Source organism: Somniosus microcephalus, chromosome 13 (assembly GCF_052327205.1).
Source record: "Somniosus microcephalus isolate GS21.2 chromosome 13, FLI_Smic_1.0, whole genome shotgun sequence".
NCBI classification, from domain to species: Eukaryota; Metazoa; Chordata; class Chondrichthyes; order Squaliformes; family Somniosidae; genus Somniosus; species Somniosus microcephalus.
The window spans coordinates 40415249-40440928 of NC_140999.1; the positions used below are offsets into that span (position 1 = coordinate 40415249).

Here is a 25680-nt window from a genome sequence, read left to right on the forward strand (position 1 = left end):
AACATCAACCATAATGAATTGGTATTTTTACACCAATGTGCTGACTCACAATCAGAAGACAAACCAAATATGGAAGAGTTTTCTGGGTCCTCACCTTCTCAGAATGGTTACTGAGACAAACAAATTTTCCCTCAATATCAGTTGGCTCGATACTGATCAAGCCACTGCTAGAGTGGGTTTGCTGTATATGACTGCTGCTTTCTCTGGGCTCTTCCATTTCTACACGCTTTCGCTTGGCACGAGATGTGTGAACAGTGCTGCTGGATGTAGCACGTGATACTGTAACCCGAGAGGAAGGACTTGGAGACAGCTTCAACCTGGAAACAAATACAACAAAAAATGTTTTAGTTGCATTCATCTGCCTCAGATGCATGATACAGTACTACAGATCTGATCCCATTACTAGCATCGCCCTTTTTCTTCATCTTGGGTCGTTCTCTCGTTCAACACTTGAATATGCCAGCTCAAACACCTTGCCTTCTCTAATCGCTACCTCAAACCACCACTGCTTTACTTTACCTCTTTACTCCTGTCACAGCAGCAACAACGTACGCTTATATAGCACCTGTAACGTAAGCACAAAGATGGATGACTAAAAGCTTGGGCAAAGAAGCGTGTTTTAAGGAGGATAGGGAGTAGAGGCAGGGTCGAAGGATTAGGCAGTTGAAGGCACGACACCCAATGGTGGGGCCAAAGGGATTTTGGGATGCAGAGGCTACAGTTGGAGGAACACTGTTCCCTGAGGATTGTATGGCTGGAGAAGATTAGAGATAGGGAAGATGAGGCCATGAAGAGATTTGAACAGAGGATGAAAATGTTAAATTTGAGGCATTGGACTGGGAGCCAACATTGGTCAGCAAGCACAGGGATTAGGAGCAAGTGGGACTTGGTGCAGGATAAGCTACAAGCAGCAGACTTTTGGAAGAACTGTTTTTTTTGGAGGATAGGAGGCTGGACAGGGGAAAATTAAGTCAGGTGACAAAGGCAAGCATCAGGGTTTTATCAGCAGTTGGGCCCAGGTAGGGGGAGACAGGCAGTGTTACAGAAGTGGAAGTATGTGGTCTTAAGTAATGGAGAAGATATGGGGGCTGGAAAAATCAACGTGGGTTCAAATAGGACGCCAAGGTTTCAAACAGTCTGGTTCAACCAGAGACAGTACCCCCAAGAGAATGGCTTCAGTCTTCCCAATGTTCAACGAGGAAGGGTTACTCATGCAGGGCTGGATATTGGACAAGCAGTCTGACAGCACAAAGGCAGTGGAGGGTTAGAGAGGTGGTGGAGGTAGAACTGGGTGTTGTCAGTGTACACGTGGAACCTGGCCCCATGATGTTGCCAAGATTTAACCTGTAGCTGCTGAATAGAAGGGGGCCAAATATATACGCATGGGGACTCGAGGTAGCGGCAGGGCAGAAAGGAAAGTCATTGCTGGAGATGCTCTGGTTGGGGAAGGATGGTGTGGTCAACTGCGCCAAAGGCTGCAGAGGTCAAGTAGGATGTGAAGGGATAGTGCACCACATTAACAGTTGCATGGATGTGACTTTGAGGAGGAAGGAGTACACCAGGGGAACGGTAGCATACTGGTTATGTTACTGGATTAGTAATCCAGAGGCTTGATCTAATGATCCGGAGACAAGAGTTCAAATCCCACCACGGCAGCTGAGAAATTTAAATTCAGTTAATTAAATAAATAAAAATTAAATAAAAAGCTATCATTAATGGTGACCATGAAACTATCGGATTGTCGTAATAACCCATCTGGTCCACTAATGCCCTTTAGGGAAGGAAATCTGCCATCCTTACCTGGTCCAGACCCACAGCAATGTGATTGATTCTTAACTGCCCTCTGAAATGGCCTAGCAAGCCACTCAATTGTAAAACAAACGCTACAAAAACAATAAAACTGGACGGACCACCCGGCATCGACCTTGGCACCCGCTATGGACACAACAACGGCACACCCAACATAGTCGACCCTGCAAAGTCCTCCTCACCAACATCAGGGGGCTTGTGCCAAAATTGGGAGAGCTGTCCCACAAGCTAGTCAAGGAACAGCCTGACAGACAGAATCACACCTTTCAGCCAATGTCCCAAACTCCATCACCATCCCTGGGTATGCCCTGTCCCACCAGTACAGTGGTAGAGAGTCGGGAGGGAGTGGCCCTGGGAGTCCTCAACATTGACTCCGGACCCCATGAAGTCTCATGCATCAGGTCAAGCATGGGCAAGGAAACCTCCAGCTGATTACCACCTACCACCCTCCCTCAGCTGATGAATCAGTACTCCTCCATGTTGAACACCACTTGGAAGAAGCACCGAGAGTAGCAAGGGCACAGAATGTACTCTGGGTGGGGGACTTCAATGTCCATCAACAAGAGTGGCTCAGTAGCACTACTACTGTCCGAGCCCTGAAGGACATCGCTGCCAGTCTGGGCCTGCAACAGGTAGTGAAGGAACCAACACGAGGGGGAAAACAGACTTGACCTCATCCTCACCAATCTACCTGTTGCAGATGCATCTGTCCATGACAGCATTGGTAGCAGTGACCACCGCACAGTCACGGTGGAGACGAAGTCCCGTCTTCACAGAGGACACCTTCTATTGCATTGTGTGGCACTACCACCGTGCTAGATTCAGAACAGATCTAGCAACTCAAAACTGGACATCCATGAGGCACTGTGGGCCATCAGCAGCAGAATTGTATTCCACCACAATCTGTAACCTCATGACTCAGCATATCCCTCACTACCATTACCATCAAGCCAGGGGACCAACCCTGGTTCAATAATGAGTGAAGAAGAGCACGCCAGGAGCAGCATCAGGCGTACCTAAAAATGTAGTGCCAACCTGGGGAAGCTGCAACACAGGACTACATGCATGCTATAGACGATCCCACAATCAACAGTTCAGATCAAAGCTCTGCAGTCCTGCCACATCCAGTTGTGAATGGTCGACGACAATTAAACTACTAACAGGAGGAGGCGGCTCAATGAATATCCCCATCCTCAATGATGGTAGAGCCCAGCGCGTGAGTGCAAAAGACAAAGCGGCAGCGTTTGCAACCATCTTCAGCCAGAAGTGCAGAGTGGATGATCCATATTGGCCTCCTTCGGAGGTCTCCACCACCACAGAAGCCAATTCGATTCACTCCACGTTATATCAAGAAACGACTGCGTACACTGAATACAGCAAAGACTGTGGACCCCAACAACATCTTGGCTGTCATGCTGAAGACTTGTGCTCCAGAACTAGCCGCGCCTCTAGCCAAGCTGTTCCAGTACAGCTATAACACTGGCATCTATCCGACAATGTGGAAAACTGCCCAGGTATGTCCTGTCGACGAAAAGCAGGACAAATCCAATCCGGCCAATTACTGCCCCATCAGTCTACTCTCAATCATCAGCAAAGTCAACAGTGCTATCAAACAGCACTTACTCACCAATAACCTGCGCACTGATGCCCAGTTTGGGTTCCGCCAGGACCACTTGGCTCCAGACCTCATTGCAGCCTTGGTCCAAACATGGACAAATGAGCTGAATTCCAGAGGTGAGGTGAGTGACTGCCCATGACATCAAGGCAGCATTTGACTAAGTGTGGCATCAATGAGCCCAGTAAAACTGAAGTCAATGGGTATTAGGGAGAAAACTCTCCACTAGCTGGAGTCATACCGAGCACAAAGCTGGTGTCCTAGGCCCAACCATCTTCGGCTGCTTCATCAATGACCTTCCCTCCATCATAAGGTCAGATGTGGGGATGACTGCGGTGTTCAGTTCCATTCGCAACTCCTCAGATAATGAAGCAGTCCATGCCCGCATGCGGCAAGACCTGGATGACATTCAGGCTTGAGCTGATGTGTGGCGTGAATGTTACCTGCCACTTAAGTGCCAGGCAATGACTATCTCCAACAAGCGAGCATCTAACCACCGCCCCTTGACATTCAATGGCATTACCATTGCCGAATCCCCCACCATCAATATCCTGGGGGTGACCACTGACAACTGGACCAGCCACAAATCCTGTGGCAACAAGAGCAGATCAGAGGCTGGGTATTCTGCAGTGAGTGTCTCACCTTCTGACTCCCCAAAGCATTTCCACCATCTACAAGGCAGAAGTTAGGAGTGTGATGGAATACTCTCCACTTGCCTGGATGAGTGCAGCTCCAATAACATTTAAGAAGCTCAACACCATCCAAGACAAAACAGCCCACTTGATTGGCACCCCATCCACCACCTTCAACATTCACTCCCTCCACCACCAGCGTACCGTGGCTGCAGTGTGCACCATCTACAAGATGCACTGCAGCAACTTGTCAAGGCTTCTTCGGCAGCACCTCCCAAAACCACGACCTCTCCCATCTAGAAGGACAAGGGCAGCAGGCGCATGGGAACACCACCACCTCCAAGTTACAAACCATTCTGACTTGGAAGTATATCACCGTTCCTTCATCACTGGGTCAAAATCCTGGTCAGCACTGTGGGAGTACCTTCACCACACTGACTGCAGCGGTTCAAGGTGGCGGCTCACCATCACCTTCTCAAGGACAACTAGGGATGGGCAATAAATGCTGGCCTTGCCAGCGACACCCACATCCCATGAATGAATTTTAAAAAGTGCCATGGGACACAATTTCTGATTCGGTTTCAGTGCTAGGGCAGAAACCAGATTGGAAAACAGAAAAGGTTCAAACACAGTTGTGGGAAAGATGGGCATGATTTTAAGCCAACAACATGTTCAAGGACTGAAAAGGAGGGGTTGGAGATGGAATGGTAATGTCCAAGGACAGTGGAGGGGGCAGGGGGGGTCAAGAGTAGGTTTTTTGAAGAGGAAGTAAAGTCAGCAGTTTTGAAAAAGAGAAGCACGAATCCACCAATGAACAAACCAATGGCCACCCTTTGTGTTTCAGCATTTCCCAAAGAAGCCTTTGAGGCATCCAACACATTAAAAGTAGTAACTCCAACTGCATTGCCACCTCTCTCTCCAATCATCCTGCCTGGCACATCCACTGGGAGCCAACCTCCTTCCCAACCTGCTCACGCCACTCGCCACTGCATCCCAGACTCTGCTGGCAGATCAACAATCGATACCCCCCAACACTTTCCTCCAGAATGTGCACTCACAGGTTGTGCCATCTACGACTTTATTATGGATGACTATTTGACCACGGGTGACGACACCTTATCCTTTACTAAAGCCTCCCTGCATGGCTATACTTTCCACTGCCTGCCCAAAACTCTACATTGGTGGTATAGCCCCCATCACCAAGTCACATCTTGGTCACTCCCCCCTACTTCTCCTTCATGCAGCTCACAATATTCTACTCCTCCCATCTCTCCTCATCTAACCCCCTCCACCAAGTTTCTCTCCCTCAGCATCTGCACTGTGACTCTTCATCCGTGGTAATTTCAATCTCCATCTCAGCTTCATTTGCCCCCTCTCCTCTGAATTCACAGTCCCCTATATAAACAGTCCTACCTATATTCCTCAACTTTGTCACCTCCAGTGGCCCTGATCACTGGCAAGGCCATCTCCAATCACTTCATTGTATCCTCATCATCCTTATTCCCCCCCCCACCCACTACATTCCAAACCCACTCCCTTCTGTAGCAGCCCTGGAAAAAGAACCTTCTACCAATTCACTTACAAACTGTCATTCGACTAATTTTTATCTTGCTTTTTGCCACAATGCTGCTGCCAATTTGCTCAACTGTTCCTTCACCTACATTTTTAATGTCCTTGTCCCCAGCAAAACCATCAGTCTCCCATCCTGGTCGTTCTCTCTGGTCCAGCCTCACCCATGTCTAAGGGGCACACAACTATCTTAGCCAACCAGATAGTCAGAGTTATACAGCACAGAAAGAGGCCCTTCGGCCCATCAAGCCCTATCTAATCTAATCCCCTTTTCCAGCACTTGGTCCGTAGCCTTGTATGCTATGGCGTTTCAAGTGCTCATCTAAATGCTTCTTGAATGTTGAAGGTTCCTGCCTCTACCATCCTTTCAGATTCCAGCCACCCTCTGGGTGAAAAGGTTTTTCCTCAAATCCCCTCAACTTCCTGCCCCTTACCTTGAAACTATGCCCCCTGGTTATTGACCCCTCTACTAAGGGGAAAAGTTCCTTTCTATCTATGCCCCTCAATTTTGTACACCTCAATCAGGTCCCCCCTCAGCCTTCTCTGCTCTAAGGAAAACAACCCCAGCCTGTCCAGACTCTCTTCATAGCTGAAGTGCTCCAGCCCAAGTAACATCCTGGTGAATCTCCTCTGCACCCTCTCCAATGCAATCACATCCTTCCTATAGTGTGGCAACCAGAACTGCACACACTATTCCAGCTGTGGCCTAACTAGCATTTTGTACAGCTCCATCATAGCCTCCCTGCTCTTATATTCTATGCCTCGGTTAATGAAGGCAAGTATCCCATATGCCTTTTTAACCACCTTATCTACTTGTCCTGCTGCCTTCAGGGATCTATGTACATGCACATCAAGGTCCCTCTGATCCTCTGTCCTCCCTAGCATCCTACCATTCACTGTGTATTCCCTTGCCTTGTTTGTCCTCGCAAAATGCATCACCTCACACTTTTCAGGATTAAATTCCATTTGCCACTGTTCTGCCCATCTAACCATCCCGTCTATATCGTCCTGTAGCCTGAGGCTTCCCTCCTCGCTATTTACCACTCCAATTTTTGTGTCATCTGCGAATTTACTGATCATACCTCCTACATTCATATCTAAATCATTAATGTACACCTCAAACAGCAAAGGACCCAGCACCAATTCCTGCGGTACACCGCTGGACACCGGCTTCCAGTCACAAAAACATCCTTCGACCATCACCCTCTGCCTCCTGCCACTAAGCCAATTTTGGATCCAATGTGCCAAATTGCCCTGGATCCCATGGGCTCTTACCTTCTTGACCAGTCTCCCATGTGGGACTTAGTCAAAAGCCTTACTGAAGTCCATGTAGACTACATCAACTGCACTACCCTCATCCACACACCTAGTCACCCCCTCGAAAAATTCAATCAATCAAATTGGTCAGACATGATCTCCCTCTGACAAAGCTATGCTGACTATCCCTGCCTCTCCAAGTGGAGACTAATTCTGTCCCTCAGAATCTGGCTGGACCACACCAAGCACTAATGGGATTCACTATCAAAACTGTTAACTAATCTAGGATTATTCTAGAGAGCAAAGAAGCCATACATTTACCCGCTTTCCCCTCTTTGCATTTATATAGTGCCTTTTACAACCTCAGGACATCACAAAACACTTTACAGCCAATTAAATACTTTTTGCAAGAGTCACTGTTATAATGTAGGAAATGTGACAGCCAGGTCTCAAACAACAATGAGATAATGACCAGACAGTGTTTTAGTGATGTTGGTCAAGGGATAAATATTAGCTAGGCCCCTGGGATCTTTTGTATCCAGCCGAGCTCCCATCTCCCCTATGCACTTGGAGCTTATCTTGTGCATGAGACCCACTTCCTTCACCCCAATCCCACTAAACAACTGACCACTCTACTCCCCTTCCAGACTCTCATGCTGGTTGGCATTACAAATAGCTCCCTCTCTTCAGGGACTACCCGCTCTGTTGAAACCATATCCACAACTTCGGGGGGGGAAAAAAACCACCCTTGACCCTTCCTTCAAAACTCTAGATGCTGTCCAGCCTACTTTTCCTCTCAAGTCCATAGAATGTGTTGCCACCACCCAAATCAGGGCCCATCTCTCCCACAACTTCCTATCTGAATCTCTTCAATCAAGTTTCTGCCCCTCACACACCAACCCTAACCAAGTCACAAACAATTCTCTGGGACTGAGACCATGGTGCATTATCTCTCCTCGACCTCTGCAGCCTGTTAACAGTCAACCACACAAACCACCAACAGCACCTCTCCATTGTCCAGCCTCACTTGGTTCCACTCTTGCCTATCCTCACTATCCTGGGCGTAGCCCGAGCATCTCCAGCAATGGTTCTCGTCCCACCTCTGAATCACCTTAGAAGACCCTAAAGAACCACCCTTGACACCCTCCTCTTACTCATCGACATGCTGCTCCTTAGCAATTTCATCTAGCTCTACCTCTTAAATCACATCTCTACCTCAGCTCCATGAGATTGCATGTTGAAAGTCCATTCTTTCTATAGGCTATAGATTTCCAACAAAACATTGGGAAGACCAAAGCCACGGCTTTCACTCTACTGCTATGAACTCCATACCCTCACCATTGACTCAACCCCACCCCCCCGTCTGAAGCTGAACCAGACAGTTTGCAACTTCAGTATCCTATTCAACACCAAGCAGAGATCCCAATCCCATACCGTCTACATCAAAAGACCCCTTGCATAACAGCACCTACCTTTTGCACTGAAAACCCCAACCTACACTTGGTCACCTCCAGATTCAACTATTCCAATGATCATGACCAGCTTCCGATTTCAGTGTCCTCCATAAACATCAGCTCATCCAAAATTATGCGACCTGTACTTTAGCCCACACCAAGTTACCCATGGCCATCAGTCCTGTCCTCACTGACCTAGGATGGCTCCTGGTCCAAAGACTCAATTTAAAATCATCTTCGTGTTTAAATCCCTCTGTGACCTCACCCTTCCTTAGCTTGGCAAGCTCCTCCAGACCTGCATCCCACCAAACTCTCTCTTGTTCATCCTTCCCACCCTTTTACAGCTGTGCCTTCAGTGGCCTAGACTCCACATTCTGGAAGTCCTCCCTAAACCACTCTGCCTCGCCACTGTCCTCAAGATCCTCATTAAAATTCACCTCTGACCAAGCACTGTTCTAATCACTTTGGCCAGTTTCCATCCCCCCGCCCCCCAAATTATACCAGAGTTACTTTGGGACTTTTTCCACAAAAGAGGCTCTAATAATGTAAATAGTTGTTTAACAAAAAGTAATGCTACCAAGGTTCTCCCTACTGCTCAAAAGCCAGCAACCACTGCTGCATGTCCTGATTTGGGGTGAGGAGCAGTCCAATCTCAGCTGATACTTTAAATAGCCCATCAAGGCATACACATGAAATCCAGATTATAGTATTTAACTAAAATAAATTAAGACCATATTCATGTAAAATATTCACACCCTTTGCTCATATACTCTGATTGACCTCATTTCAGATTAGTCCTGTTTAGTTATTGATGGATAAATTGTATGATTTGATTTACTTAAAAAGTAAATACAGCACAACTTGAAAAATGCAAATCCAGAATCCAACTGGATCAGTAATGTGCAGCCTCAAGACAATAGCACTTTAAGATGCATCATGAAGGCTTTTAGATACAGGTACCTTTCTTCCTCGCCTTCCAGGAGTTTGCGGTAGGCTTGAATTTCCATGTCAAGGGCCAGTTTGACATCAAGGAGTTCTTCGTATTCCAGCAACTGCAACTCCATACGATCCCTCAGCTCAGCCATTTCCCGTTCTCTTGCCTCCAGCATCTTGCGATATTTATCACGATCATTTGCAAGCATCTCTTCCAACTCCCTAACTCGAGCCTCAGAAGCAGCAGACTACAAGGAAGGTTAAGAAGTTATCAATTAGGCCAGAATAATTTACACCATTTTTTAAAATTAAAAAAGTCCTCTCTATCCAACATTCATGCCTCAGTCAATACCTCCTAAAAACAGCAGCTATTTGTGGGATGTTACTGGCACAGAATGACTACTACATCAGTCACTAGACTTCAAAGAAACAATTCAATAGGATTTGATGTTGTTTTGGAAGTGAATCAGTGCAGGGACATTGGCCACAGGGAAGCAGTGCACACTGCACTGTGGAAATAAAGATGCACTCTGTTAACAAAATGAAAACTAACCGGGTTTAAACTTTGTAAGTTCAAATTTTATTAATCATGTTAAATGTTTAGTTCACATTCGCTGCAATGCTGAAACCTCCAAGGCCTCAGTTCAATGCCATTTGTTTATTAAAGCAAGATGTTGCAGAATTCCAGGTTTTGTTTTCTCAGTTCTACCTGCGATTATTCACTAGTATAAAAAGGGAATTAAATAAAATGGGTAGAATGTGTGACACTTCAAATTGGCCTTTGTCGCAAGTATTGGGTTTGATAAGGCAAGCAGGAGTTTTGGCCCATTAAACTCCTCATTCCATCAAAACCCTTTGTCCGCATGCAAGTGTCTTGCCAATAATGTCAACAACTAAATGCAAACTCTCAGATTCCCCTCCTGCTCCCACTATATCCTTGCCTGTACAATATCTTTTAAAAGGTTGATCAGTAGAATGCCAATTTGCTGTGAAGAGGCCTAGCAAGCTATTCAATTATTTCAAGGCAAGAGCCCGCCACCTTCTTGGGAATAAGCAACAAATGCAGGCTGTCCAGCACTGCCCAATCAAAGAACAAACATAACACTATTCTCTTCTACCCCACCCCCTGCCAAAATCAAAAATATGTAACTACTAGTGGTTAATTATTTACCTGCTTCTGCAGGGTTCCAAGTTGGTAGTTGAGACTCTCAATCCTAAGGTAAGCCTCCTGCAGCTCCTCCCGTGCTGTGCCAACAGCTTTGTCATTTCTATCGGATGCTACTTTAGCATTTTCCAACTACAAAAGTTAAAAGTATGCAGAGTAAATTGAGAACAAAGCTAGAAATGACTTAACGTATTACCAAGTCTGTTTGGGTAACCAAAAATAAATCAAGTTGAAAGCTATAATTGTATGATTTAACAGGTTACAATGTTAGCTGCATTGACCGACTTTACTGGAACAAGTTCAGTTACCTTGGCAATGAAAGTATGCTCCATGTCATCCTTGTATTGTTTCACTTGGTCCTCATGCTGCTTTCGCAGGTCCTGCAGGGCTGCTGCCAGTTTGGATTCATAGTCAACCCTTCGCCCAGAGTCTACCTCGACTACACGACGTTCTTGTCTCTTCTTAGTCTCACGCACTTCCTAGATTAAATAAGGATGCAACCATTAGATCGGATTTGTATTATTTGTACAGTAGCTTGAAATGAAGGGCTCGTACAGAATACAAGAGATCAATTGGGATTTTTGTATTAGAGGGCATTATAAAATATGTATGCAGTCAGCGTGAGCTTTCACAGACCAACGGTGGTAATTTCTTCTACATACCATGGATAACAATCAGATGGATAGGTATTCAATGATCAAAATGACAGCAACAGCAACTCTTAGTTGAATGAAGGTTGAACAAGTGAGGAAGAATTTAAGCATCCAAATTTGCAACACAAGGGGTATTAAAATTTCCAGTGTCCTGAGAGTTCATAGGTAAAATTCTCATCAATAACCAACATGCTGAAATTCTTCCTGATGTAGAGAGCAGCCCCCTACTCCAGAAAGGAATAATTAGTCTACAGTGCTGCAATTTAAGATTGCTGAAGAAAATTAACAATGTTGTATTTCAATAGGATATATTTTTTGGAAGTTGCAAGAAAGTCAGCATCTAAAGGGTTAGTTCCAAACAATCATACCTCTTCAAACACACTTTTCCTGAATGCCAGTTCCTCAGTTAAGCTTTGACACTGATTCTCCAGGTCGACTCGCATCAGCGTCTCCTCTTCCAATTGCTTTTTGGCGGCAGTCAGGGAACTTTCAGCCTAAAATTAGTTTAAAAAATTAACTTTTGTTCAGTCGTATCAGTTGTTACAGACTCAAAATACCATGGCTCCCTCAAGTACTACACACAAGTCGTCCCTGGTGTGATTCTTGTGTTGTGTTGAGTTAGCCGTTTCAGTCAAGACAGAAGAGTGTTCTACAACTGCGTTACAGAGTTAGGAACAAGTAGCCTACAAACATTTAAAATTCTACTGCCAGAGCACCCTCTCAATCACTATCTAGGAAACCTTACCGGAAAGCAGAGACAAGATGAGAATTGGCTTGAGTTCAACTGTAATTTTCTACAGCATTAAACAGTTCACTGACATTATAGACTCACATGAAGAATGGCTACTTGGGCAAGGTACTAGAGGCTTGTTGCACCCCAGTATGTGTCAATACTGTCAATAGAGCAACAGGTAAAGGGAAAATTAGAGAAACAATACTTGGGCTCCTTACAACTCTAACTGTCCAATACACCACAACATCCTCTACCAAATACCCAACAGGGATTACAAATCAATATCAAGCATTAACAGGATGAGTTAGCAAATGAAGAGAATTTCTCATGCCTCTCCTTTAACAGCTGACAATCACTCCTGTCTTTTCTTGGTAGCATCACACTCTTACAAAGCATGTTAAAGTTCAATGTTAAAAAAAAAAATGGAAACATCCAACCAACAGCTGAAAGATGCAACAGAAAAATTTGCAGAATTCAGATACCATCTCCCACTCCATGGTATACTCCGCACTTTCGAACAGAACAGCATCCCTCTCCAGCCAGTTTCCCCACTCCAGATAACTCAGCTGCCCCATTTCCACACTAGAGTGCTTTACCTTAGCAAGCTGTGAACGCAGGTCAACCAGTTCCGCTTCCATACGGTGGATTTCACTGAGAGCAGTGTTAAGTGAAGCTTCATTTTTATGATAGGTCAATTCTAAATCTTTCAACCGAGCTTGAGTGGATATCAGGTCATTGTCTTTCTTCTTGTAACTGCAAAAGCAAAAGAAAGTTTTAATAATGTTGTAATAGTAATCAAGTGTTTCATTGCCTCAATATGGGCAAGAACAGTTTGGATCACAAGTAATAAAATAGCCTCACATCCAAGCCTTAAAATAAAATAAAATGCAAATACTCTAGTCAAATTCACATTCATATAAATCGGATTTAAGAAATCTATAACCCAATAACTACAATGCAGCAGAGCAAGTTGCAACATAACTGAAGTTTACCAGAACATTAATTTCTTCAGACATAATAGCACCCTCTATGGGACATGCAACATATTCCCAACCAGCAACCAGTGTAGTCTTAATAACCATTCATTTAAGAATGCCACTTAGTCACTTCTACTCCTATTTAAATTAATATTTTATCCTCTATAGAAAGGACAAGAATACAGGGCAATTAAAAAATATTTCCAAATACTACAATTGTTCAGATTACAAATTCACAAATTGGTGCAGATAGGGAAAGTATGAATTTTTAAACTGTAAAGGATGAACCCGATGTTATACTGGTTTCTTCCAACAGAGGTCATACAAGTAACATTTCCTGAAATAGGATCTTGGAATACTGGCCCATCCACAAAAGTAATTACCTCTTCCTTGATTACATACACCTCACAGAAATTAAGATTTTAAAATGCCATGCCTGAAGTATCAGAAGTTACAGTAAAATTCAATTTTGTAAAAATGTGCAAGAGCTTGCAGAAAGGATCTTTGTGTGTGTTATGGGGTATCAGTAACAGCCACAAGCTCACTTGCCACTAACCAAGACTAGAATTGCTTTCTGATCAGTCCTCTGACCATCTATGGAAAAATAGGCCACAAAATATTAAATTTAAAAAGGAATTAGCAATATTAAGAAAATTTGTTTTTGTCCCATACTAGTTTTAATGTCTGCTGTTAGAAGAGAGATTACAGAGCAATGCACTCAATGCATTAAAAAATCCATTGTTACATAAATGAATTGGGACACTGGAATTTGGATTGCACCATCAGAATCCTTAGCAAGCTCCGCGGTCCACCATTGTACCTACTATTGCAACAGCTGAATTATTCTCCCCATTTCCCAAGCTTAGAACAGACTGCAGAAGAGTTCTCAGATCACTCAACTCCTTTAACAACCACCACCTTCTACAGTACTAAGCAAACTGAACAAGTCCTTGGTTACAAATGATTCATAACAGCAATGTCTGACAATTGTGTTTTCCGATTTAACGCAGTGGTTTCACACTTTATAACATCTATTTGTAGTACCCAGACTGCAATAAATTCACAAAGAAAATCACATGAAGCAAAGATTTAGGTAACCACATCCCCCCCGCCCCCCCCCCACCAACCCTGAACACGGGGGCCCCACAAGGATGTGTGCTGAGCCCCCTCTTCACCCACAACTGTGTGGCTGTTCATGGTGCCAACAGCATCATCAAGTTTGCGGATGATACCAGTGGTAGGTCAGATCTCCAACAACGATGAGTCAGCCTACAGGGAGGAGGTCCAGCATCTCATGAAGTGGTGCGCCGGTAACAACCTGGCCATTAACATCAAGAAAACCAAGGAAATCATTGTGGACTTCAGGAAGTCTAAAGGCGGAAGTCACACCCCCATCCACATCCATGGGGCTGTGGAGGAAAGGGCGGACAGCTTTAAGTTCCTCGGAGTCCACATCACAGAAGACCTCTCCTGGTCCCTCAATACCTCCTCTTTGGTGAAGAAGGCCCAGCAGCACCTATACTTCCTAGGGAGGCTGAAGGGATGTAACCTGTCACCCCTGATCCTCTAACTTTTACCGCTGCATAATAGAGAGCATCCTGACGAACTGTATCACAGTATGGTATGGCAGCTGTAGCTCCTATGACCGGAAAGCCCTGCAGCGGGTAGTCAAAACTGCCCAACGCATTACCGGCACCCGGCTACCGACCATAGAGAACATCTATCAGAAACGCTGTTTACGGAGGTCACTGACCATCATCAAAGACCCTACCCACCCCAGCCACAGTCTGTTCGCCCCCTGCCATCTGGGAGACGCTACAGATGCATTTGCACCCGAACGACCAGATTCAGGAACAGCTTCTTTCCCAGGGCTGTCATCCTACTGAACTCCACAAATAAACTCTAAAGCCTGCACATCTGCCAATGCACTTTATAATGTTTATGTTAATGTATTACAAGCCAAATGAATGTTGAATGTTTAAATGTCTTAATCTAAATGTACACTCAGGAGCCACGAGCCTACATTTCGTTGTACTGCACTTGTGCACTAACAATGACAATAAAGTTGATTGATTATGATTGAGATTTAATAAAGGAAAATTATACTTTAACCTCCTATCAATCCAGAGACAAATTTCCAGGAATCCATTTTAAACAAAAACAGGAAACAAAACAGCATTCTATGTGGCTTCGTTGATTGGGGATGAGAAATTAGTGTTGGTTAAGTGTAGGACTTGAACATAAAGATTACATTGTTTTCATTCCCTCCTTTGCATACCAAAGGCCATTTTCTCAAAAGTAGTAATTCGAGACCATGTCAAGATGGGGCAAAGGGCATTTTGCTCTTGCGGATTGCTTCCCAATGTAGGTTAAACTTGTAGCAGACAAAATAAAAGTGTCCAAACAGTTCTCCTCCAGCCCATGCTAGAAATCCAGGGCTTGGTTGCAAGATGGGCTGGAGCAAGTCCTTCTATTGTATGCCTAGGACTTCCAAGCTGTGAAGGGAAGTGGCTGCAGAGGGGGAGGTCTCTGGCCTATATCAATCTAGCACTGAGTAATCAAAAGGTGAAAGTCAGCTTCATGAAGACCTGACTTAAGCAGTTGGTCACAAGTAAGCCTGGAAAGTGGAGTCAAGGTAGCTATGCAACAAGCTGCTGTGTAGGTCCTTGTCAAATAGCTGGTGCGGAAACGAAAACTGAAGCAACAGATGCTAGGGAGGCCAGATACGAGAACACATTCATGTATCAAGGGCTTGGCTCCATGAATGGGCTAGGGAAGCAAGCAGCTGCTGCTGACGCTCCATGGGATATGATGTGTCCATGATGGCAAAACACATTGTGCTGCTCTTCGTGTCGTTTCTAAGAGCTCCAGGTATCCAATAGTACACCTAGGAAGGCCTCATGCCAGTTTTCAACTACTGATTTGTAGCCAAGGCTTGGGGAAAAGGCAGCTAGTAAGCAGAGTCCCTTTCAGGCAAAGTAGCTCAAATAACCAAAGATGACAAACCACCTCCCCATGACATTCAATGGCATTAACATTGTCTAATTCCCAACCAACAACATCCTGGGGGGGGGGGGGTCATCATTTACCAGAAACTTAACTGGACCAGCCACATAGATACTGTGGCTACAAGAGCAGGTCAGAGGCTGGGTATTCTGCAATGAATGACTCACCTAACTCCCAAAAGCCTTTCCACCACCTACAAGGCACAAGTCAGGAGTGTGATGGAATACTCTCCACCTCCAACCATCCAGGACAAAGCAGCCCGCTTGATCGGCACCCCATCCACCACCTTAAACATTCACTCCCTCCACCACAGGCGCAAACATGGCTGCAGTGTGTACCATCTACAAGATGCACTGAAGCAATTGGATAAGGTTTCAACAGCACCGCCCCAAACCCACGACCTCTGCCACCAAGAAGGACAAGGGCAGCAGCCTGATGCCCTCCAAATCACACACCAACCCGACTTGGAAATATCGTCATCACTGGGTCAAAATCCTGAAAGTTTTCATTCAACAGTACTGTGGTAGTACCTTTACCATACGACTGCAGCGCTTCAATGCGGTGGCTTGCTACCTTCTCATGGGCAATTCGGGATGGTCACTGGGCTTGCCTGCAACGCCCACATCCCGTAAATGAATAAAAAAAAATTGGCAATAGAAGTTTCAACCAAGTCAACTCTCTTTGGTAATCATATACCTAAACCAGACATGTCTGCAATACTCTAGTGCACTATTGATTGCCATGCCATCCTGAATTGACCAGCCATTCTGGTTCACTAATGGAAGCTGAAGGGTATGACTCAATTGCTGGGATTCTTCCCACACTGGTTTCCAAATAGCTCTGCAAGCAATGTCACAAGAGTTAGGGTGGTTACATAGAAACATAGAAGATAGGAGCAGGAGTAGACCATTCGGCCCTTCGAGCCTGCTCCGCCATTCAATGAGATCACGGCTGATCATCCAAATTCAGTACCCTGTCCCGGCCTTCTCCCCATATCCCTTGATCCCTTTAGCCTTAAGAAATATATCCAACTCTTTTTTGAATATATTTAATGAACTGGCCTCCACTGCCCTCTGTGGCAGAGAATTCCACAGGTTCACCGCTCTCTGGGTGAAGAAATTCCTCCTCATTTCAGTCCTAAATGGCTTACCCCTTATCCTTCGACTATGACCCCTGGTTCTGGACTCCCCGGCCATCATAAACATCCTTCCTGCATCTAGTCTGTCCAGGCCTGACAAAACTTTATAGGTTTCGATGAGATCCCCTCTCAATCTTCTAAACTCCAGTGAGTATAAGCCCAATCGACACAATCTCTCCTCATAAGTCATTCCTGCCATCCCAGGTATCAGCCTGGTGAATCTTCGCTGCACTCCTTCCATGGCAAGAACATCCTTCCTCAGGTAAGGCGACCAAAACTGCACAAAACACTCAAGGTGCAGTCTCACCAAGGCCCTGTACAACTGTAGCAAGACATCCTTGTTCCTGTACTTGAACCCTCTTGCCACGAAGGCCAACATACCATTTGCCTTCTTAACCGCCTGCTGCACCTGCATGCTTACCTTCAGCGACTGGTGCACAAGAACACCCAGGTCTCTTTGCACTTCCCCTTCTCCCAATCTATTGCCATTCAAATAATAATCTGCCTTCCTGTTTTTGCCACCAAAGTGGATAACCTCACATTTATCCACATTATAGTGCATTTGCCATGTTTCTGCCCAATCACCCAATCTGTCCAAATCGTACTGGAGTTTCACGACATCCTCCTCACAGCTTACCCTCCCACCCAGCTTTGTGTCGTCTGCAAATTTGGAAATATTACATCTAATTCCCTCGTCCAGATCATTAATATATAGTGAACAGCTGGGGTCCTAGGACCGATCCTTGCGGTACCCCACTAGTCACTGCCTGCCACTCTGAAAACGATCCGTTTATTCCAACTCTTTGCTTTCTGTCCGCCAACCAGTTCTCTATCCAAGTCAATACCTGCCCCCAATCCCATGTGCCTTAATTTTGCACGCTAATCTCTTATGTGGGACCTTATCGAAAACCTTCTGAAAGTCCAAATACACCACATCCACTGGTTCTCCCTTATCTATTTTACCAGTTACATCTAGGTTCTACCTAGACATGCAGCAGAAAGCTTATTCCTGCTCTGTACTGAAACTGCATGGTTATGACAAAGGATCACAGATAGACCTGAAACATTAACCTAACCTTTTTCCTTTCTCCACAGATGCTGCCCGACCTGATGAATGTTTCCAACATTTTCTGTTTTATTTCAGATTTCTAACATCTGCAGTATTTTGCCTTTTCTTTCTTAAAAATGAATTATTAGCACTGAGGAGTGTAGCAAGAGTTTGATGCTAACTTTGAAAATGTTCCTACATGCAAATGGAATTGTTTGACTTCCTGCCTAAAGTTCACATTACTCTCCTTATGCATACCTTTTACTCAAGTCTCAAGATTTCCTACAGTGCCCATGTACCCCCAATTGTTACGGATGGAGAATGAATGGTGTAGTGGTACTGTTGACTGAAAACTAAGCCATGGACCAGTAATAGAGCTATAAGTTATTGAACATTGCAGTATGACAATTTCCATTCCCCCAGGCAAAGAATGTCTGATCACGTTTATTCACAACAACCTTCCCCAAAAAGTCTAGACTTTAGATTTTACACAAGCTGTCAACATTAGCTGTTTTTTTTTAATGGAAGAAACAGATTGTCAGATCATCCTTGTAATTTAAAACCAAGTGCTGGGAAAGTGGGGTTCTTGTTTGATATGGAGTAGCTGTAGGACAAACTATTGTATAAACTTGAGGGTAGGGGCTTTGGAGATACAGGGATTGCTAGTGCTAGGCATCACACAAGATATGAGCTGGCATTTAAACAGTTACCTCCTTTGCCTGCTAAAACCACTATTGACAGTCACTAAATGTGTCCAAACAACAAAAAAAACAACCAAATTATAGTCCAAGCGAGAAGGGAATAGAAAATGTTGCAAATACAGAGGTCAGTCAGCATCTGTAAAGAGAAAAAGGCAGATTGATGTTTCAGGTGTTTACCCTTGGGTTCCAATAGTACTGTACTACACAAAACATGACGACTTGCATGTTTAACAGTTGCAGGGTGATCTGCCGTCTATTTCCAGCATTGTCCGTTTTTATTTCATTTTCCCCTCTCAGGGAGCAGTCTGCTTGGATTTCAGAAAACTCAAAGCAATCGGCAAAACAAGAACCACTCTATTGCTCTCAAATTTTGCAACTGAATTATGAAATCAGACACCAATCTAAACAAGATGGGATTTGAATTAGCCTGCAGCCGCCCTTCCCATTCAAACCGTCCAGTCCCGTCATTACGCTTAGAACAGGACCCACCCTTACCAGGAACGCAATTAACGGCAGGAAACCCAATGCAACTCCTCATTGGCTAGTCCCCAAGCCCGTAAAAACCTCAACACATACAAAAATTTGAACGAACTAAACGTGCTTCGGATTCAAATTAAAGTAGCTAGAATAACACACTGGGCTCAGTTGTAATCAGGCTTTTTAAAAAGTCACGGCGAATACGCTGCACATTAACGATTGAAAAAGCGACAAAGTTCTGTAAGGAAGACTCTCCTTTCACTCCCGAAGAATATCCACATAAAAACGCTGGAAACACAAGAATGAGCTCAGCTTCACTGCGTTTCCTGTAATAGCGTGATCTCCCAGACATCATAACCACGAACACAACTGGTCAAAGCCGCTGCATTTAAGCAGACTGAAGACATTAAAGTTGTAGCAATCTCATCGTTCAAAAGGGAATGGATTTTTATCTACAATTTAGGCTATTTTCGAATTGTAAAATTAATGGTTTTGAGAAGTAGGAAGATACTGCAAAGTTGCTCTTTGTTTTGTCTACACCGTGCTTTATTCTTTCATCCAGCTCTACCCACGATAGCCAACATTTCAAAAATATTAAACTGCGTCCGATAAGTGCAGCAGAATTTTTTCCAAGGACATCGCGGTATCCGGATATAAAACTAGCAAATTGTGATTTAGCTCGCCAACTTGATCAGGCACAGACACACAAATTAGTTTACAGACTGTTCAAGTAGGTGAACTTGAATATAAAATTATCTTGTTCAATTTCCCTCCATATTTTTTGTTCTACACAGCGCGGAAATACTGGGCGTGATCATTCGTTATTCAGCGTTAGGTCTCCAACACAAAGGATTAGGGCGTCGATAATGCATGTACATCAAGACCACTGCCAGCACAGCTCCTATGGGAGGGGGAAGGACGGCGTGTCAATTCAAGTGATATAGTAGTCGTCCAGAAACAATAGAAAACAAGTGGTTTTGGTTGAATCGGACTCAAGGAAACTGTATTACCCGATCTCACTATAGGAATACCATTTACATTTATTGTTCAAAAATAGGAATCCGGTTATCACTAAAGTAAAGAGAACAGACGTGTATCAACAATGGAACCTCAAAATGGCGATGTAATTTTCACTACGGCTGTCTGATGGCAGATCCCACGCAAAGCCCAAGCTTAACCTTGGGAAGAGGGAGATGGACAAGCCTGGACTCATATTATTCAATGTATATAACGAATTAAAATTGCACGCATCTTAAACTGTAGTGGTTATATCATTTATTGTTTCTGGAACCTCAATAGTGGGGCTATATGTGCGTTAAAAGCACAGCTACTGGACGTTGGCATCTCTATTCCCTCTTATTAACAGGAGGCGGCCAATCAGCCTTCGAGCCTGGTTTCCCCCCCCCCGCCCCTATTCAATTAGACCATGGCTGATCTGTACCGTAACTCCATTTATCTACCGTTACTGGATATCTCTTGAAACTCTTACCCAACAAATATGCAATTCAATGAAGCCTTGATTCACCCAGCACCCAAATGTCACAAGCCACCTCAGGATGTTGATGGGATGAAGTGGAATACCAGATGAAGCAGCTTGTGCTTACCACCTGAACGAATTTCTTTTTTAAAAAGGCAGTTCAAAATTGAACATTTTGGCTTCCACCAGCAGCCAATAACACCCATAGATACAGAATATCACTCAAGCCTCTTCACTGACTTATGTAACTACTGTACCAGCAACTGGAGCACAAACTAGCTGCTTGCATCACCTTAACTCAGAACTTTATTTCTGCACAGCAGGGAGCTATACATAAGGATATTAAAGTTGTGGAGCTGGTTCAGTAGTAACTGTACCATACAAACAAGGACAGTCCCCATCCATAGTGAACGAAAGCACTTTAGGTTTGGTGCTTTTTCAGTTCAGATCACAGAGGAGCAACGTCTGTCCAGCAGCTCCCACATTTACATTGATAAACCATCTGCCTTGTTTCAACAGCAGACCCACGTTTTCATACATCTGAGACTTTGCTATTAGGACAAGGAAGACACACCTTTGGCAACCAAGTTCAGGGAACTGGTACACATTCTCCTGCCACCCAAGCTACAGAAGCAAATATAAAAGATCCCAAATTGCTACCAGGTTGGCCAGAGACATGAGTGGTCTTGGGAGAAGAAAAAAAAAGCAGCAGGTACTGATCACCATCAGTGGGAACATTTAGAGTCAGATTTGACTATGGTTTACCTTTTTTGCTGCATAATTTGAAAAGATAATGCTGCACATTCCGTGGCTCTGGTTTCTCACCGCACCCCAAAAGCCTACCTCCCAATGTGTTTCATTGCCTTCAGGGCAGATATGCTGCCAATAGAAATCATGAAGCAGAACCAAAAGCAAGTACTGTATATGGACTCAAACTGTTACCATCTATAAAAATAACAAATATGAACCACAAGTCAGTGTTGCTGCTCTCCCATTGCCTACAACACTTGCACATCCATTAGGTTTTGGCAGTCTATAATTATTCCCACTAAACTACATCTGCCATCTCCTATTTTAAGCTGTTCTTAATGGAATTTTTGATAATGCATTTAAGTTTTTGTTTGTAGGCTTCATAGCATCTTGCTGTCCAAGAGGACCAGAGCTGCTCTGAAATCAAATATTAGAGAAGAGCAGCCCAAGAGGGTTCTTATAATTTTAAGCACCTGGCCTCAGTCCAGCACCTCCCCAGAAGGCTGGACCAAAAAACAAACTTTAGTGCAGAACCACAGGCAAGAACATCCACCCTTAAAAGGAAATTGGGAAGAATGACATGCCTCTGATAGCAATCACATGATTCAAGTGTTCAAAAGCAGCCCCTTCATCAGGTTGGGGCATTGACTTTAAGAGTCAATTTCACACACTTTCTCCAGCAGTGGGTGTGGGCTTTCAGAGTTCAATCAATGTCACTGCCATTGACACAAGTAGGTGCATAAACTTTTCCATCTGCCTGTCCTCGACATTTCAAATCAGGAACTCACTGTTGGGTATGTGAATATGAATCCTAGATACTATAATTCTGCACTACAAGTCAGCGCACATTAAAGCAGGAACTAAAATTGTATGAGGTACTTGAACAAATCTGAACAGGAAAATTCCCTCATTATTAAAATGTCATTTGTCAGCATCTATCGACAGACATTAGTCTGAGAAATTTTGCACCAAACCCCCCCCCCCATATACATTAATAATTTTATTCTGAAATATAAAAAGGAAATTGGATATAAAAAAGCAACTGATTGCATCTGCATAGGGGGGGAAAAAATCTCCAGCCAGACCAGCTCAAGTGGTTTTCATAAATTGTGTGTTTTCTCTCTCCCCATCTTCAGGCTGTACAGAATCAGCCTCTGCCTCAGACTGCCAACGCCCACTGTACAGGTTAACCAAAGAATGCAGTGCTCCTGCACTGTAGTCCCAATTACCACCTTCAAATAAAGTGAAAAAGTCTCAAGAATCACTCACTAACTTTTAAATCAACTGAACATGGCTTGAAGACAACTACACCACAAAAGCAGTGACCAGCACTTAGCTAGTGAGGAGAGAAAAGGAAAGATTCAAAAACTCCAAATCCTCTACTTGCAATATGCATGAAAAATCTGTTTTGTTTCGTCCACACCCTAAAGAAAAAACAGTATTCTGCAAATATTTTACAGCATTAGTATTGCATTCTAGAAATAACTGGCATGTTCCAATTTTGTAGGATTGAGTACACCGTATGATGTTGTACACCTTGCCATCAAATTGTAAGTGGCAGAAAATTAACTGGACGAAGATCACATTCAGATGGCTTCTATTTTGTGCAGAGGTTAGTTAACAAACATGAGCAGCATTGGTGAAAAAAGCTTACAAACAATGATTACTACTTTCCCACTCTAGGTGGTTTTTACTGCAGCTGAACAAAGGTTAACCCAGACACCCTGTTCCCAAACAAACACCCCCCACCTCCGCCCCGCCCCAACTAAGGTCTCCAACTTCTGGCATGCAATAACAAATTCTAATGATCTTATTTCTTTAAAATGCAACCTAACATAACATCTTAAATATTAAATTCTTGACCAAAGTTACACAAAAAGATCTAGAATCTCTGGAGTTTATAAGAATGAGGGGGGATCTCATTGAAACATAAAATTCTTGGAGAGCTTGACAGGGTAAATAATGAGGCAGTTTCCCCTGGCTGGTAAGTCTAGAATTCGGGGTCATCGTCTCAGGATAAGGGGTCGGTCATTTAGGACAGAGACGAGAAATCTATTCACTCAAAAGGGTTGCGTGTCTTTGGAATTATCTACCCCAGAGGGCTGTGGATGCTCAGTCATTGAGTATATTCAAGGCGGAGATCGAGACTCTCTTGGACATGAAGGGAATCAAGGGATAGGAGGATGGGGCAGGAATGTGGAGTTGAGGTAGATGATCAGCCAGGATCTTATTGAATGGGGGAACATGCAAGGGGCCGTATAACCTACTCCCTCTCTTATTTCTTATGTTATCAAATACACTGCACAGGGCAATGTGCAACATTTGTCAATCACTTCAACAAAAGGCCCATTTCTTGGTCAATAACAACTCGATTTTGATCTCGAAAAGATAGGACATCAAAAGATTATCCACAACTTATGCAATTAGTGGTTAAAATAAAACTCAGACCAAATACTGTTTGCAAACTTACAAACTATAGGAAAGTAACTGGTATAACCATAGATAACTGATGAATACAGTATAAGTCAGGATGGGGGAAAAAAAGAGACACTTGTACACGGGTAGAATTTGTTTATAGGGAATAGGGGATTTTAAAAGTAAACCATTAATGCAACGGTAATAGTTTTAAACGGAACAGCTGATTCTAAAAAATCTAAGATAATCTGTCAAACAAACAGCAAGGGAATTCCTAATCAATTGGATCGTCATATAAAATTAAAGAGCTTTTACAGGTACAAAGACTCATCAATCACCCCTCCCCCATAAACCAGCTACAATGTGATGTGTGTAGATTGACAATTTATTAGCCTTATAAACGGTGCAAGAGAAACACGTGGAAAGATGGAGTTTTTACATTAATAGATAATTAGGCAAGTACATGGCAAGGTTGGTATCGCATATACTACTTTACTTTTTGTTGAGCTCGTCCAGCTCCGCCTTGCTCTTGCCCAGCTCGATCTGCAGCTTCGCCTTTTCGCGGGCCGTCTCGTCCAGCAGCCTCCGAGTGTCCGCCAGCTCAGTCTCGTACATGGACTTGATGCCGGTCAGCTCACGGGTCGTTACCTCTTCCTTCTCGGAGATCTTGAACTGTAAGACGCTATTCTCGCACTCCAGGTTGCGCACCTTGTCGATGTAGACGGCCAAGCGGTCATTGAGGTTTTTCAGCTCCTCTTTCTCCTGAAACCGGGTGATGCGAGTCGGGCTCAGAGGCGTTTGGGCCCCGCTGGCCCGGCTCTGCTTCTGGGCCGGAGTAGTTGACATGGCAGCAATTTTTTTTTATTGACCCTCCTTACAAATCACCGGTAACTACCTTGTTTAATAATAGTAGACCCGTACCGATCGGCGAGTCCCCGCGCTGCCAAACCCCTTTTATTCAATGAACTAGAAAATGGCGCCGCTATCGTGTGGCCCTCGACGGGGGGAAGTGCAATGCATGCCGGGAATTGTAGTCCTCTTAATCCCGCCTTTCCGACTGTTTCTCAGGACATTCATAACCGGCCTCCTCAGATCACGGCGCGTTCTGGTACCTTGCTACATCGAATCCCTTCAGCTTTCTTCGACGGTTGGCGTTTATATTGTGCTGCAATGGGGCTGAGACCGGGCAGACTACAAGCCCCAGCCTGCTTTGCGCGGGGCCCAGCGCCTCGCCAGTTGCCCGCCAGCAGTGCGGATTGGCCCGAGTGTCAGCGGTTAACCGTCAATCATCTGTAGCCACGCCCCCGGTCCGGCCGCGCCGCAACCGAAAGCGCGATTTTTAAATTTTGGCGCGCAGACCGAAAAGCCGCAGCAGATTGCGGACAGCGACTCGGGATTCACAGTCAATTAGAGCAATTAGTCAATTATCAAATCAAGAAACTAACCCATTATTTCATAGAAAGGAAACGAAATATAAAAATGTTATTAGCTGCCAATCCCCCCCCTTTTAAAAACGAGACAGAATGTGAAGCAATCCCCGCTGCCAAACAGCGTCTGTTTTGATTTTTAAAAGATGCAAAAGCTGAAATCTCTTCCTCTCCTGTACACGGAGTAAACTCAATTCGCAACCAACTGCAATTAATTTTTTTCAGTTCATTCGCTCAAGTTTCATTCTTAGTGATTTGTAATCTGCCACCTTTTTTAAAAAAAAAAAGTTTTTGACTCACATACTACCACACAGTCAGTCACACCACCAACAACAACTTGTATTTATATAGCACCTTTAACAGAGTAAAACGTCGCAAGGCGCTTCACAGGAGCATAAGACAAAAAAAATGGACACTGAGCCACATAAGGAGAAATTCCAGCAT

At 44.2% G+C, this 25680-nt stretch overlaps 1 protein-coding gene across 1 annotated transcript in view; it reads right to left on the reverse strand.

Annotated features, from left to right (window-relative positions):
• Positions 1-24899, reverse strand: part of lmnb2 (lamin B2) — a 36675-nt gene extending 11776 nt beyond the window's left edge. The window contains exons 1-7 of the mRNA XM_086004799.1: positions 24306-24899; positions 12417-12573; positions 11456-11581; positions 10743-10913; positions 10441-10566; positions 9297-9517; positions 95-317 (exon numbers count right to left, since the gene is read on the reverse strand). Coding sequence (XP_085860925.1) covers positions 95-317; positions 9297-9517; positions 10441-10566; positions 10743-10913; positions 11456-11581; positions 12417-12573; positions 24306-24655 — 1374 coding nt within the window. The 5' untranslated portion in view covers positions 24656-24899. The remainder of the gene's footprint in view (positions 1-94; positions 318-9296; positions 9518-10440; positions 10567-10742; positions 10914-11455; positions 11582-12416; positions 12574-24305) is intronic.
• Positions 24900-25680: the final 781 nt, after the last annotated feature.